The sequence below is a fragment of the Neoarius graeffei genome, chromosome 9, assembly GCF_027579695.1.
Source record: "Neoarius graeffei isolate fNeoGra1 chromosome 9, fNeoGra1.pri, whole genome shotgun sequence".
NCBI classification, from domain to species: Eukaryota; Metazoa; Chordata; class Actinopteri; order Siluriformes; family Ariidae; genus Neoarius; species Neoarius graeffei.
In genome coordinates this window covers 35,845,905-35,862,600 of record NC_083577.1, presented here as the reverse complement: position 1 = coordinate 35,862,600, position 16,696 = coordinate 35,845,905, and the positions used below count along the sequence as shown (strand labels likewise).

The window sequence follows — 16,696 nt, the reverse complement described above, 5'->3', positions numbered from 1 at the left end:
GAAGAGCTGTCCAGAGAACGCCGGGCGTACACTGTAGTTCAAAAACCTACATTGTAAGGACTTAACTGAGGAAAAAACTAATTACACCTGCGTGTGTGTGTGGTGACCACTGTATATCTGGTAAGAGTTCATTGCTAATTAAAGCTGTGTGTGATTAAATTAGCCTTTTGAGCTTTAGCATGAACACTCTGCTTCTCACCTTGCAGGAGCACCGGCAAACCTACACGATAAAACAAATCCAGATTGGGCACCAAGACTCAAATAAGGACTCGATAAGATCAAGATGAAAGAAAACTCATTTCACAGTATTGAGAAGCAACAGGAGAAATGAAAGATCTGCCAAGAAAGCCAGATTAGAAACAGTGCAAACCTTAGCGAGTTTGGATACACAAGGAGAACAATGTGGGTCGACTTTGCCAGGTGAGATATTAGCGATGCTGTTCCAGTAACCCAGTAACTTCGGTTTATTGATGCACTTTTTTTTTTGTAGAATGAGAGTTCACAATATCAGGGTATTCAATCGCTGGTAATGAGGCTAAATCCTCTGTATAATTGGACGGCTTTAACATGTATGAGTCAAAGCCACAAGTTTCAACTTTTTCTCTGAATCTTGACTTGGCAGAAGACTCAAGAGAATCACAATATTTTGAGAAAGTCAGAGATGCATCACAGTTATTGTTTGCATCCAATATGTTTTTGTATCATCCAACATGGCGGCGGATGTATACATTACACTATTGTGTCACGTGGTTGCACACGAAGAATACTTTTTTCCATCGATATGCTTCTCCTTGGCGGCACGGTGGTGTAGTGGTTAGCGCTGTCGCCTCACAGCAAGAAGGTCCTGGGTTCAAGCCCCAGGGCCGGCGAGGGCCTTTCTGTGTGGAGTTTGCATGTTCTCCCCGTGTCCACGTGGGTTTCCTCCGGGTGCTCCGGTTTCTCCCACAGTCCAAAGACATGCAGGTTAGGTTAACTGGTGACTCTAAATTGACCGTAGGTGTGAGTGTGAATGGTTGTCTGTGTCTATGTGTCAGCCCTGTGATGACCTGGCGACTTGTCCAGGGTGTACCCCGCCTTTCGCCCGTAGTCAGCTGGGATAGGCTCCAGCTTGCCTGCGACCCTGTAGAAGGATAAAGCGGCTAGAGATAATGAGATGAGATGAGATGCTTCTCCTTGGTTACATCACTTGCAAATATGGTGTTAACTTTTATTGTTATGCTGACGACACACAATTGTATGTACCTGTAAAGCCAACTGGTCTTTCCCAACTCCTAAATTTAGAGGCATGCTTATCAGACATTAAAAAAATGGATGGGTATGAACTTTCTTCTACAAAACAGAGCTGTTGATTGTAAGATCAGTTAAATATGGACACTTGAGTGAGAACTTGAGTGTTAACACTGATGACTGCAGTATTTGTGAAAGTTTGATCCTTGAAAACCTTGGAGTGATTTTTGATTCTCGTCTCACATTCCAGGCACATACTAAGGCGATTACCAAAGAAGCATTTTTTCATCTTAGTAATATAGCCAAAATCCAATCTATTCTATATTTGTGTGATGTTGAACTTTAATACATGCATTTGAATCCTCCAGACTTGATTATTGTAATGCTATTTTCTTTGGTCTTCCTAGTTGTGCTAGTAGCGCTGTGTCTGAAATCACTCTCTACTCACTATATAGGGCACTATATAGTGAGGACGCCATTTTGTAGTGCTGTCCGAAACAATAGTGAGGATTATTTACACCCTATATAGCGCATTCAAAGTATCCCACAATGCATCACGAAAAGTAGTGTACAACCGATGGTCACTAACCAAGCAACATGCATTGTGGTCGCGCTGAAAGAAATCAAAGTAAAAGTCTCAAATTTGATTTAATAAAAGGCAGCAGCAAAGAAGAAAGTATTCAGCCTTGATTTAAAAGAACTGAAGGATGCAGGTACTTTGTATTGATTAATGTGGAAAATGCGCTCAGTATAATATGTATTTATCACAAAAAAATATGCCTATATTTATTATTTTGAGAACCCACCAGCCGGTTGACCTGGCATGTTTTAATTGTGCGACAGTAATGACGTAAATACCAGCACGACAGACTGATGTCCGAAAGCGTTTTTTTATTTTACCAATGAGCTCATTATATAGTCCTCTATATAGGGAGTAGAGAGTAGTGAACGAGTGAGCAATTTCGGACACAAGTCTTCTGCTTGTCCAGAATCCTGACAAAAACTACAACATTTGATCAAATACATACTCATCCTAGCCTCTATTCACTAGTTACCAATACAAGCTAGAGCTGATTTTAAGGTTCTTCTTTTAATTTATAAGGCTTTGCATGGACTTGCACCACCTTACCTAGCTGAGCTAATTACACCATACACACCAGTACGCCCCTTCAGTCTCTTCATGCTAGTCTTGTGGTCATTCCATCCGTTAACAAAAAAAAAAAATCAGCAGGTCCCAGTGCATTTATCTACAGTGTCTCTCAATTGGTCTTCTACTACGTATGCGGTATGTAAGAGAAGCATGCTTAGTGGATATTTTTAAGCAGTGGCGTGCACAGACATTTTGGGGGGCAAGTGCTCTGGGGGGAAAAAAGGGCACTTTTTTGCGCATGCGGAACACCTTATTATAAAAGTCTGAGATTTAACCCTCCTCTTGTGTTCGGGTCGCCACTGACCCGTTTTAGTTTTTAAAGGTGTAAAACAACCACTTAATGTTAATTTATTACATCAAGGCTTTTTGACTTTGCCAGGAATCTCTAGTTGAACAAAATAGAAAAAGAAATTTTTGTTTTCCTAAATCTGAAAATGGTCTAGCAAAAAATATAATACTTATGTGCAGTTGTTTCTGTATGCGACGGGCTACTTCACGACAAAATAATTACAGCTTGGGCTTAGAGGGCAAACAATAGAGTGCTCCGAGATGATGCTAAAAATAGTAACCATGCGGTCGGCGCGGCCATCTTGGAAGTCACTCGCTCCAGAGCGCGCATAGAGTACACATCATAGAGTAAACACTCACCGATTCGTTTCCGCGTTAGAGGGCTGAGAAGCTTTGATTTTTTAAGAATTTAGACATCTGAAGTGATGGAGCACTACTGTGAAAGTTTGGATAAGCAGGCACGGGAGCGTTGTGCTGAGAAGGTACGTTTCATTGGGAATGTAGATCCATACACTGTTAGTGAGAAGGAATGGAAAGCTGACCCCAGCTTGTTGCCGCATAATTATCAATTATTTTAGTCAGTGAATAAAAAGTAGGCCTAGTATGTAACTTGTACTAACAGCATGTGTACATAAACATTACTAGGCCTAGATCTTAAATGCCATTTGATGCAACAATGCACTGCAGTAGACATAAGCTACCTAATGTGACAAATATATCCATTAATCATTGCTGAAAGGACATAGAAAAGATAATAGTTTGTATCACATTTATTTTAGTAACTATGAAATTCAAGACAATTTAACCTACCTGTCACAAAGTGATCAGAACAAATCCGGATACAGCCGAGTTGTCCTAAATTTGATCGGTTAATGGCAGCCAGCCACTGTCGTCTCCTCCGCCCGCTTTTCTCCTGTGCTGCAATTCCCTGGTTTGTCACGACTTTAGGGAGTCTGTGGAAGCTTTTGCCACCCTTTTCCCCCCGGCTACTACAGCCAACAATGACACACGTATTCGGCATTTTGCTTCGCTGAGCAACAACAATGCACTGACACAGCGACGTTTGACTTCCAATATGGCCGCCACCGGGTTCTTGCTGATCTCGAAGCACTCTATACATTTTCACTCGATTCATGTGTTACCTGGCTGGTGGGGCAGGGGAAGAGCTGACTGACTGCCCGATGTGTTGTCTGCGCTACGACAAGGCCGTGGCTTCCAGGACGCTATGCTGCTGCAACCTCACATTGAATGCACTGCACGCTTGTTCACGTGACAGAGCAAGAGAGACAGAGGTCCGGTGTGTGTGCGGAGGGGGCACACATCGGGACATTATTTTCACACACGCTTTTAATGCCGCGGCTTTTCTAAAAGATCATGTCGACATTGGCCTCAGTAAACTGTAAAAAAAAAAATTCAAAAGGGCACTTTTTTGGACAGAGGGCAGAGGGGCAGGTGCTTGAGCACCACCTCGTGTCTATCTGTGCACGCCACTGTTTTTAAGTCATGACTTAAAACTCACCTTTACTCTCTTCACTATGGTTCACCCAAGAACTCAAGCAGGTTTAATCCACTCTAATGTTCCTAATGTAACTGTTTTGTTTTATTTTAACTTTCATCCATTTATTTTACTCAATTTTATTGATCTTTTATGACTTAGACCAAAACGTTCCCCTTACATGATGTTTTAATGTTATTTTTCCTGCTATTAATGCTACAATATTAATTATCCAGCACCTTGTGAAGCGCAATATACAGTGGTGCTTGAAAGTTTGTGAACCCTTTAGAACTTTCTATATTTCTGCATAAATATGACCTAAAACATCATCAGATTTTCACACAAGTCCTAAAAGTAGATAAAGAGAACCCAGTTAAACAAATGAGACAAAAATATTATAATTGGTCATTTATTTATTGAGGAAAATGATCCAATATTACATATCTGTGAGTGGCAAAAGTATGTGAGCCTTTGCTTTCAGTATCTGCTGTGACCCCCTTGTGCAGCAATAACTGCAACTAAGTGTTTCCGGTAACTGTTGATCAGTCCTGCACACCGGCTTGGAGGAATTTTAGCCCATTCCTCCGTACAGAACAGCTTCAACTCTGGGATGCTGGTGGGTTTCCTCACATGAACTGCTCGCTTCAGGTCCTTCCACAACATTTGGATTGGATTAAGGTCAGGACTTTGACTTGGCCATTCCAAAACATTAACTTTAGGCTACGTTTACACTAGACCGTATCTGTCTCGTTTTCTTCGCGGACACACTGTCCGTTTACATTAACCCCCCTGAAAAAGCGGGGAAACGGGAATCCGCCAGCGTCCACGTATTCAATCTAGATCGTATCAGCTCCGGTGCTGTGTAAACATTGAGAATACGCGAATACGCTGTGCTGAGCTCTAGCTGGCGTCTCATTGGACAACGTCACTGTGACATCCACCTTCCTGATTCGCTGGCGTTGGTCATGTGACGCGACTGCTGAAAAACGGCGCAGACTTCCGCCTTGTATCACCTTTCATTAAAGAGTATAAAAGTATGAAAATACTGCAAATACTGATGCAAATACTGCCCATTGTGTAGTTATGATTGTCTTTAGGCTTGCCATCCTTCCACTTGCAAGTAATAAGTGATATGCGCTGGGATCTCACACACACAGCGGCTCAGTCCCGAATCGTGGCTTGTTCACTTCACTCGCGCGCTCTGTGAGCTGCGCAGGGCCGGGCCGGAGTGCGCACCCTCCAGAGGGCACTCGCTGTTCAGGGCGGAGTGATTTGGAGCGCAGGATGCCTGCGGAGCCGAGCGTATCCGCGTATTGGTGTTGCTGTGTGCACGGCTAACGGTTTTAGTGTCAACGCGAATCGTTTTAAGAACGTTAATCTGATGATCCACTGATTCGACGTAATGTAAACGTAGCCTTATTCTTCTTTAACCATTCTTTGGTAGAACGACTTGTGTGCTTAGGGTCGTTGTCTTGCTGCATGACCCACCTTCTCTTGAGATTCAGTTCATGGACAGATGTCCTGACATTTTCCTTTAGAATTTGCTGGTATAATTCAGAATTCATTGTTCCATCAATGATGGCAAGCCGTTCTGGCCCAGATGCAGCAAAACAGGCCCAAACCATGATACTACCACCACCATGTTTCACAGATGGGATAAGGTTCTTATGCTGGAATGCAGTGTTTTCCTTTCTCCAAACATAACACTTCTCATTTAAACCAAAAAGTTCTATTTTGGTCTCATCTGTCCACAAAACATTTTTCCAATAGCCTTCTGGCTTGTCCATGTGAACTTTAGCAAACTGCAGACAAGCAGCAATGTTCTTTTTGGAGAGCAGTGGCTTTCTCCTTGCAACCCTGCCATGCACACCATTGTTGTTCAGTGTTCTCCTGATGGTGGACTCATGAACATTAACATTAGCCAATGTGAGAGAGGCCTTCAGTTGCTTAGAAGTTACCCTGGAGTCCTTTGTGACCTCGCTGACTATTAGACACCTTGAGTGATCTTTGTTGGTCGACCACTCCTGGGGAGGGTAACAATGGTCTTGAATTTCCTCCATTTGCACACAATCTGTCCGACTGTGAATTGGTGGAGTCCAAACTCTTTAGAGATGGTTTTGTAACCTTTTCCAGCCTGATGAGCATCAACAACGCTTTTTCTGAGGTCCTCAGAAATCTCCTTTGTTCCTGCCATGATACACTTCCACAAACATGTGTTGTGAAGATCAGACTTTGATAGATCCCTGTTCTTTAAATAAAACAGGGTGCCCACTCACACCTGATTGCCATCCCAATGACTGAAAACACCTGACCCTAATTTCACCTTCAAATTAACTGCTAATCCTAGAGGTTCACATGCTTTTGCCACTCACAGATATGTAATATTGGATCATTTTCCTCAATAAATAAATGACCAAGTATAATATTTTTGTCTCATTTGTTTAACTGGGTTCTCTTTATCTACTTTTGGGACTTGTGTGAAAATCTGATGATGTTTTAGGTCATATTTATGCAGAAATATAGAAATTTCAAAAGGGTTCACAAACTTTCAAGCACCATTGTATGGTCACTCAATGAGCTGATCACACTAGCCTCTCCATGGTGAAGAGCGATCATGTGTCCTACTCGTGGTGCCACTGTTAACATTGCAGAACTTGGCAGATCTTGGGGAGTAAACCCTGAAAACAAACCCCACCATAACATCTTGGTGGTTTCTGCAACAAGTTTTCTCTCTGGCCATGTCTACCTTGCAGTCCTGCCGATCATCAGAGATTACTTGCCAAGGGGCACTATTCCGCGCCGTTTTAGTGCTGTTATCGAAGGCACAGCCTTACTTTTATGCGATGAATTCAATGACATTGCAAATACACTAATTAAAAACAAACTATGTTGAGTGGGGCATGTTGCTCGCTTGCCAGACAACCAACCAGTCAAAGCATTACTCTATGGTGAGCTAGCTGAAGGCTCTGGAAACATTGGTCGCCCTCTTCTTAGATACAAAGACACTATCAAGAACATCCTGAAACGCGGCGATGCAATGCACATATGGAAGGATACTGTAATCAATAGATCAGAATGGTGGATGTGCATGCATAGCATATGCCAAAAGATAGATAAGGAGAGAAAAGCTAACAACGAAATAAGAAGGGCCAAGCGACGTCAGAAGAGAGCTTTGAACGCTAAGTGAACTGTCTAACGAACACTGAACTGCCTAATTAATCTTTCGTCTTGTAATATGTATTTTTACCCGTATCGGGTAGAAGGCGTATATATAATGCTACATTGATATGGGTGCCATATTTAATGTTTACTTTTACTTGCTGGCCATATGTTTGATTCCATGTTTTCTTTTATTTGTAAAGCATACTGGGACCATGCTGCATGGCGATTCTGCACTTTAAATAAAAATAAATCGAATTGAATTGTTTGTGATTTTTTTACATAACACTGCAGGTCATTTCAGATTTTGCTGAGTTTTCTGTTACAACACAGTGTTAGTCTGTTATTATTATTATTATCATCCATCCATCCATCCATCCATCCATTATCTGTAACCGCTTATCCTGTACAGGGTCGCAGGCAAGCTGGAGCCTATCCCAGCTGACTACGGGCGAAAGGCGGGGTACACCCTGGACAAGTCGCCAGATCATCACAGGGCTGACACGTAGAGACAAACAACCATTCACACTCACACTCATACCTACGGTCAATTTAGAGTCACCAGTTAACCTAACCTGCATGTCTTTGGACTAATTACAAGCATTACAAGCATTAATTTCTTCTCATAATTCCTAATGAATATTTAAGTGTAATTGCACTTTTGCAAATGTTCCCAGATATTTCAGATTCAGCTCCAAAGCCTGCTTTCCATCTCCACTGATACATTAAAATCACTTTCAGCTTCATTACAAGTCCAGTCACATTACCCAACATCACCACTCTCAATTAGATACCAGGAGCACCTGACTCAACCACTTTACTGAAGACACTATAAACTAGGTTTGGGTCGAATGAATTGGAAACATTTTTCTTGCAAGCACGACTGGTCTGGAACACAGTTTATGACATCCTTAAAATGTCCTATTCGCAAAACAGCATGTGTCGGGACTACCTGTCGTTCTCCAGAATGACTCATCAAGACTTCACAGCAATATCCAGTATTCAGAGAACAACTACAGCGCTTGTGCAAGTCCAGCTGACCACAAATAAACATGTTTAAGGGTTTGTTTAACACTGCAGGTGCTAAAGACACTCAGGGGATGTGGCGATGTACCGTATGTTGTTGTTATATTACAGTGGATGTAAGGTTTACCCCTTTACAAGTTTGAAATATTTAACATTTGCAGCAATACATTGGAAATGCTTTTTCGTGAGCAATCTCAGTAAATCTTACTTTATAATGCCCCTGGAAACCTGAGGTAATTAGGAAGCTGATAATAAAATTTTATGTAAAAGCTGCAAAGTAAGTGTTCTCTGGTTTGTCCCATTACAGATAATTACTGTTCCGGCTGCTGTTTGTGCTACTGATCATTTCCATTTCTATAATCCATTAATAAATGTCTTTCCAGAGCCAAGCATTTTAAACAGGATGGAAAGAATTAAAACTTTGATGAAATCAATCCAGTTAAATTAAGACAGATCTATTCAAGCAGAAGGGAATATAATTAATTCAAAGAGATGCGAAGGAAGCACAGGAAAGAACTTTGTAATTCATCCCTCAATTCTCAATTCAGCTCTTGACAGAAAAGTGTGTGTGTGTGTGTGTGTGTGAGAGAGAGAGAAATATTACCATTAAGATAGGGTGTCTCGCAGAGCACGAGGAACTCCACTATAGGATGATCCATTTCCAACACTGTGATGGCTTTGCCATGCATGATGGTTAAAGTGGGCCTCCTGCCTGCTTTATCATATGACAGACCTCCAGAGAAGATGACGAAGGGCTCACTGTTTAAAGAGAAAAGACGAGGGAAAGAGAAAGAAGGGTTGTTTGGCACACAATTATCCAATCACATGGCAGCAATGCACTGCATAAAATCATGCACATACAGGTCAAGAGCTTCAGTTAATATTCACATCAAATAACAGAATGAAGAAAGAGTGATGTCAGTGTTCTTTAACCATACCAGATAGGCTAGTTTGAGTATTTCAGAAACTGATGATCTCCTGGGATTTTCTCTCTCTCTCTCTCTCTCTCTCTCTCTCTCTCTCAAAAAAACAACACCCTGTCACCTCACAGCAAGAAGGTTCTGGGTTCGAGCCCAGCAGCCGACAGGGACCTTTCTGTGTGGAGTTTGCATGTTCTCCCCGTGTCTCTGCGGGTTTCCTCTGGGTGCTCCAGTTTCCCCCACAGCCCAAAGATGTGCTCATTAACACGGGGCAGCCTTGGGCTGAAGTGCGCTTGAGCAAGGCACCGAACCCCCAACTGCTGTAGCATAGCTGCCCACTGCTCTGGGTATGTGTGTGTGCTCATTGTTCATGTGTGTGTGCTCACTGCTTCAGATGGGTTAAATGCAGAAGAGCAGTTTCACTGTGCTTAAGTGTACATCTCATCTCATCTCACCTCATTATCTCTAGCTGCTTTATCCTGTTCTACAGGGTCGCAGGTAAGGTGGAGCCTATCCCAGCTGACTATGGGCGAAAGGCGGGGTACACCCTGGACAAGTCGCCAGGTCATCACAGGGCTCTTAAAGGTCCCATGGCATGAAATTTTCACTTTCTGAGGTTTTTTAACGTTAAAATGAGTTCCTCTGACCTTCTTAAGTCACCCCAGTGGCTAGAAATTTCATAATGTGTAAACCAAACTATGCCCAACATTTGAGAATGGCGCGTCAAAACGGCGCGTTGATACGCTCTTCCCTTTACTACGTCAGCAAGGGAGATGATCCCCACGCCCCCCCCCGGATTCCCACCCACTGTATGGATTGCCCGCCCAGTTGTAGTGAGGAGACCATAGAGGACACAACAACATGGCACCACCTAAGCGAGTGAAACATGGAAGTTGTGCTGTACATGGATGTGACAACACAGAAAAGAGTCTGTTTTTACTGCTGACGGGAGAGCCCCTGAAGACGCAGTGGCTTAATTTTATTTACTTCAATAATACGCCGTCGAGTCTACCTAAGACGGTGTATGTTTGTCGGAAGCATTTTCCTGAGGAATGTTTCCACAACTTGGGACAGTACAGGGCAGGTTTTGCACATCAACTGTCACTGAAGCCTGGGTCCGTACCAAGCATCCCTGCCGCATCAGCAACAAACACCGAACAAGGAAGTGTATAACTGTTAAGTCGTTTTGCCATGTTTTAAAATCGGTGCGTTAGCCTAGCAATGGCTACATTAGCTGTGCAGCTAACCGCTTCCTGCAGTTAGCCAGGTAATCTGCGCTACAAAACTAAAGAGCATGCAGCATGCTCTGTTAAACTGAGTTTAGTCTGGAAATTGACTGTAACTTATGAGCTTATGTTTGACTATTGCTCCGCAATGCATGTCTTCTGTTGGATAAGCGATATGTTGCTGTAGTTGCTGCTTCTATCCTCTTTGGTTATGGAGTGCGTGTTCAAGCCTAGGGTATTATACGTTCATAAACTACCACTCCGAACACTCTCACTCTCTGTTCTCTGTGTCACGTTGAGTTTACGAAAGGAGTCCGAGGGAGAACGGGGTTTTGTCTTAGCAGCGTGGCTACAGGCGCTGATAGCAGCGAGTATGTGTGTGCGCAGCTTGGTCAAGCTCCTCCCCCTCCCCCCATGGCCCGCCCCCACCCTCTACCCTTCCCCACCTCCTGCTTCTCATTAGCAAAACGACGCACTGGGAAAAGCGCTGAAATGGGGCTTTCTCCCAGGAGGCTATATTTACGTGCCGAGGGTTCATTTCGAGAAAGGCTGTGGATATAACATCCGGAAACCTCCACGAGCCCGTTTAAAGCATCAACACACCACCATGCCATGGGACCTTTAAGTGTACATGTGATAAATAAAGTTCTTCTTCTTCTTCTTCTTCTTCTTCTATCCCCTAGTCTTTTTCCAACCTTGAATTGTTCACTGTAAAAAATGATATCTTAGCAAGTGAAAATATCTTGAAAATAGTTGAAACGATCTAGCATTTCCTATTAGAAGAATACAAGACACCAATTCTGAGATTATTAAACCTAGTTCTAGATTGCAACCAACTTATTCTAAGATGTCTTATCAAGTAAAAATATCTGTCCATGCAGCAAGATAATTTCACTAGTATTCAGTAATTTGCTCCTCAAATTCAGTTGTCAATTTTTTGCAGTGTTTATTATGGTGAGATTGTGCCCATTATAACCTTCTTCACTGGCAAGGGTGGAACCTAATGTTCAAACCTGATGTTCTAGCTGTTGAAGCCTGACTTACTATATCCTTCCACTGAGCTCAAACTAGTCTGGTCGTTCTCCTCTTATCAACACCTGAAGAACTGCTGCTCACTGGATGTTTTTTTTTTCACTACTCTGCGTAAACTCTCGAGATTATTGTGTGTGAAAGTTCCAGAAGATCAGCAGATTCTGAAATACTCAAACCAGCTCATCTGGCACCAACAACCATGCCACGGTCAAAGTCACTGTGATCAAATTCTGATGTTTGATGTAAACATTAACCAAAGCCCTTGACCTGTATTTACATGCTTTTATGTACACAATGTGCTGCTGTCACATTAGAGCGTACAGGCATTCCTATTAAAGTGGCCAGTGAGTGTGCATTCCCGTATTGTAGGTTTTTCTTGTCATAACTGATTGCACAACAGAGACAGTATTTGGTGACGTCTGTCTCCCTGGCTCAGCTCTTGGTGCTGCTGGAACGCCTCTGCCTCATTAAATGTGACAGGGATTTAAGTGAGTAATTGATACCATTAGAACAATCGACTCATGTCAACATATGTGAGTCTGAATTTGCTGGTACACACACACACACACACACACACACACACAAACAATACGCCTTCTCTTCAGTATCGGTCATGAAACCTCCTTGCTGTGACATTCTATGACCCACGTGTGACCCCAAGCTGAAAATCCATGTGAAGAACCACGACCACATTCACAAGTGTGGAACCTCATTAAAACACCATCATCAAACTCGCTCCACCTGTAACTGCCTTCTCTCAACTTAATACAACTACGGACTGAACTTATAAACCTCCCCGACACCAAGCTTGACATTTCCACTAGCACAGGACACACAGTTAAATTTGAAATAAAACCCAAATCCAAAAGATTTTTTGCCACTCAGACATCCGAGTCTTTGAAAAGTAAAGCCACGTCTTTTACAGAGACAGTAAAATCAAAAGCAGCATAACACACTCAGATAAGCGATTAAAGCAGAGGAGGGAGATTTCTAAGTTTACTAGCTTGCATCAGAATATGCCAGTGACAAAAGAAAATGCTGCTTGTATGTCTCTTGAGAAGGGAAAGCATGCATTTCAAACTAGAACAGGGAGCTTTAAGTGTCTCGTGACAAAATATAACAGCAGGAAGACTCTTGAGTGGGAGGCAAATACATCTGCCTCTCACTATGTGCAAACATAAATCCCCTCACTGACACCCAGAAACAACACATCCCATCATTCATCGGCTGCTAAAGGATGGGCTCCCATGTGTGCAGTATATAATGTGCAAACTCGTGATTTTTCTTTGGCCACTTTCAGAAGAATGGTACTGTACATGTTCTCCCCGTGTCTGCATGGGTTTCCTCTGGGTGCTCCGGTTTCCCTCACAGTCCAAAGACATGCAAAGGGCCTTTTTGTGCAAACTCTGCACAAAAAGGCCCTCGTCAGCCATGGGGCTCGAACCCCAAACCTTCTTGCTGTGAGGCGACAGTGCTAACCACTACACCAGCGTGCCGCTACTCCAAAGATCCATATCTCGAAATAGATTTGATTGAACTGAAAGTGATAATATTCTTGAACAGAATCCTGCCACACACTGGAAAACACTGAAAATCCCCAGAACTTGTGAATGAAAGTTATTTTTCATTCACAAAACATACCAACAAATAGCAATTTGCAGAATATAAATGTATTCCACTCCTGAACGTCTACTGGACCTAAAAAACTTCGCTTGAATTCTCAACCAGATTGTAGCCATGTAGAATGTTCTGGAAACTTTCTATAACTATCTTTCAAAACAATAAAGTCTTTTGTATGGTGTTTACCGCTGTCAACAATACTGACCTACTAATATTCAATCGGAATCAATTTTAGTTTTGGTTTGCTCCATTCTAGAAAGATCAGAGAAATTAATTGGACACACTATCAGAATCTACAACCCAACTGGGACGCTCTCACTATACTGATGCGAGTCAAAATGGCGTCCTCCAAGCAGCTATCCATTCCATTCCATTATCTGTAACCGCTTATCTTGCGGGCAAGCTGGAGCCTATCCCAGCTGACTATGGGCAAGAGGTGGGGTACACCCTGGATAAGTTGCCAGGTCATCACAGGGCTGACACACAGAGACAAACAACCATTCACACTCACACCTATGGTCAATTTAGAGCCATGAATTAGCCTAACCTGCATGTCTTTGGACTGTAGGGGAAACTGGAGCAAACCCACGCAGACATGGGGAGAACATGCAAACTCCATACAGAAAGGCCCCTGTCAGCCACTGGGCTTGAACCCAGAACCTTCTTGCTGTGAGGCAATAGTGCTAACCACTACACCACCTCCTCCAAGCAGCATTTCATTATAATACCCATATGATTTTCTGGGAAGATTTACTTTTAATAATGTGGACAACATTAATTGATGAATGACTACAAAAAAAAAAAAAAAGAGTCCTAGGTAAGATTTAAAACATGAATAAAATTATTATTGTTTGGAAGCCCGAGCAGAGATATGTAGGTTTTGCCCTGTGCTATAAGAAACAGTGACTCTTATAAATAAATAATTCTTGATGAATAAAAGCACTTTTTTTCCTGAATTTTGAGCCAGTTTGTATAGAGGGGTAGTTCTTTGGTAACGGAATTACATCAAAATCACAGCAAAAATATGGTAACTTTTTTAGTTGCAGTACTCAAGATAATGGTGTTAAATAAAAATTTCACACTGTATTGGGTATCTTTTGACCCTATAAAGCATAGAAAAATTGGCTACGTTTAACTTTGAACACAAAACCTTTTATGAGGAAAGAAACGTCAGGAATGGAATTGCGTCAGAAAAAAAACTGAACATTCATTTCTTAAAATTCAAACCAAGATCTCTGTAAAGTGGCGGCACAGTGGTGTAGTGGTTAGCGCTGTTGCCTCACAGCAAGAAGGTCCAGGTTCGAGCCCCGTGGCCGGCGAGGGCCCTTCTGTGCGGAGTTTGCATGTTCTCCCCGTGTCCACGTGGGTTTCCTCCGGGTGCTCCGGTTTCCCCCACAGTCCAAAGACATGCAGGTTAGGTTAGCTGGTGACTCTAAATTGACCGTAGGTGTGAATGTGAGTGTGAATGGTTGTCTGTGTCTATGTCTCAGCCCTGTGATGACCTGGTGACTTGTCCAGGGTGTACCCTGCCTTTCGCCTGTAGTCAGCTGGGATAGGCTCCAGCTTACCTGCGACCCTGTAGAACAGGATAAAGCGGCTAGAGATAATGAGATGAGAAACGTCAGGAATGGAATTGCATCAGAAAAAAACCTGAACTTTCATTTCTTAAAATTCAAACCAAGATCTCTCTAAAGTGGCGGCACAGTGGTGTAGTGGTTAGCGCTGTTGCCTCACAGCAAGAAGGTTCTGTGTTCAAGCCCAGTGGCCGATGAGGGCCTTTCTAATTGGTGGCTCTAAATTGAGGCTAATTGGTGGTTCTAAATTGACTGTGTGTGTGTGTGTGAGAATGGTTGTTTGTCTCTATGTGTCAGCCCTGTGATGACTTGTCCAGGGTGTACCCTGCCTCTCGCCCATAGTCAGCTGGGATAGGATCCAGATTGCCTACGACCCTGCACAGGATAAGTGACTACAGATAATGGATGGACAGATTTCTCTGAAGTGACATTGCTACAATTCTGTGTGTGGGGGTGATTTTTAAACATGGTTTTCAGTACAGTACATTTTGCCTTGGATTCCCGACTTGAGCAATATCACTGAGCTGACAAGTCAGGCAGTCTTAATAATGTCATAATTTTGGCCTCTCTGCTGAAGAACTGCCCAGAGATGCGGTAGAAATGTGGTTTTATTTGGGAGCTTAGTAAAGCAGTGTTGAGTTTGGACTACTGAAGCAAACCAGTGATGATACAGTAGCACTGTGTGGATCTGTGTGTGACTTGGTGTTTACCTGTTCCTGCAGGTCTTGTACTCCACCTTGAGAATTGGCTTACATGATTCTTTTCTGCCATCTCGCTGAGATTTGCCTAAAATACCATGTGGGCCAGGAGGAAGAGAAAGAGGAGTGTCAGCGCATCTGAAAATTACCTGCTCACTCCTGTCTCACGCAGACTCAAACTCAAAATACACACCAACTTTCTGTCCTCCAGCACAGGCTCGTTATGAGGGGGTGGAAGTGCAGGCACTCCAGATTCTTATATTGCTTGGAGATGATTCATGTTTGTCAGCTTTAGCTAAAATGTGTGTGTGTGTGTGTGTGTGTGTGTGTGTGTGTGTGTGTGTGTGTGTAGTCCTAGTGTGACTCAACTATCTAAACAAATGAGACACCAGAAGTAAACCTAATAGCTTACTGACTAATTGAGCTACTTATCCAATGAAATATATTACATCACTGTATGATAAAAAAAGAAAAGAGTGTAAAAAATAAAGCCGTGAGTGTATTTACAGGGTTTTTTTCTTTTTAATGGTTCATTCATTCATAAATTCATTCATATAAAAGTTTGTAAATAATTCTCACATGCAGTTTTTACCAATGTAATGTGGCGTGTAATATAATGCAATTAATGCGCTCTTAATGTATTTAATATATCAATACTGAATGTAGTTAATGTGTTCGAATGTGCAGTGTTAAACCATGGTTTGTTGTAGAATCCATATGAAAAGTGTGCGCTGTATTTTGGTAGAAATCTTTCAGCTTGACAGGGAATGAGGATTTGAAAAATGTGTACTGTATTTAGTTTTGAAATGTGTGAGACACACTGACTCTGTTCCCAGAGATGTGTTGAAGCACTTAAGCAAAGCTGTGAATATAGGATCAGAAGGTAATGTTTAGTTAGTGAAAGTGGTACTTCACCATGAGGGAAGGTGACTTGGAAGGGCTTGGCTGTGTTTCTTAGGTTCCACATGGTGAGGCTTCCATCCGAGTGACTGCACATGAACTGCCGTCCTTCGTGATGCCAACTAACAGAGTGAATCGCCTGGGGGAGGGAGAGGTGTATACAGTATTGCATTATTTACAGTCTATATGGACATGAATGTAAAAACAGAATAATATTATTAGCAGAATATACAGTGGTGCTTGAAAGTTTGTGAACCCTTTAGGATTTTCTATATTTCTGCATAAATATGACCTAAAACATCAGATTTTCACACAAGTCCTAAAAGTAGATAAAGAGAACCCAGTTAAACAAATGAGACAAATATATTATACTTGGTCATT

At 42.4% G+C, this 16,696-nt stretch overlaps 1 protein-coding gene across 3 annotated transcripts in view; it reads right to left on the bottom strand.

Moving 5' to 3' along the window:
• The window catches only part of stxbp5l (syntaxin binding protein 5L), a 294,368-nt gene that overhangs the window by 74,361 nt on the left and 203,311 nt on the right, over positions 1 to 16,696 (bottom strand). For all 3 annotated transcript variants that reach the window (XM_060928664.1, XM_060928666.1, XM_060928665.1), the window contains exons 8-10: positions 16,331 to 16,454; positions 15,428 to 15,503; positions 8,950 to 9,104 (exon numbers count right to left, since the gene is read on the bottom strand). In XM_060928664.1, coding sequence (XP_060784647.1) covers positions 8,950 to 9,104; positions 15,428 to 15,503; positions 16,331 to 16,454 — 355 coding nt within the window. The remainder of the gene's footprint in view (positions 1 to 8,949; positions 9,105 to 15,427; positions 15,504 to 16,330; positions 16,455 to 16,696) is intronic.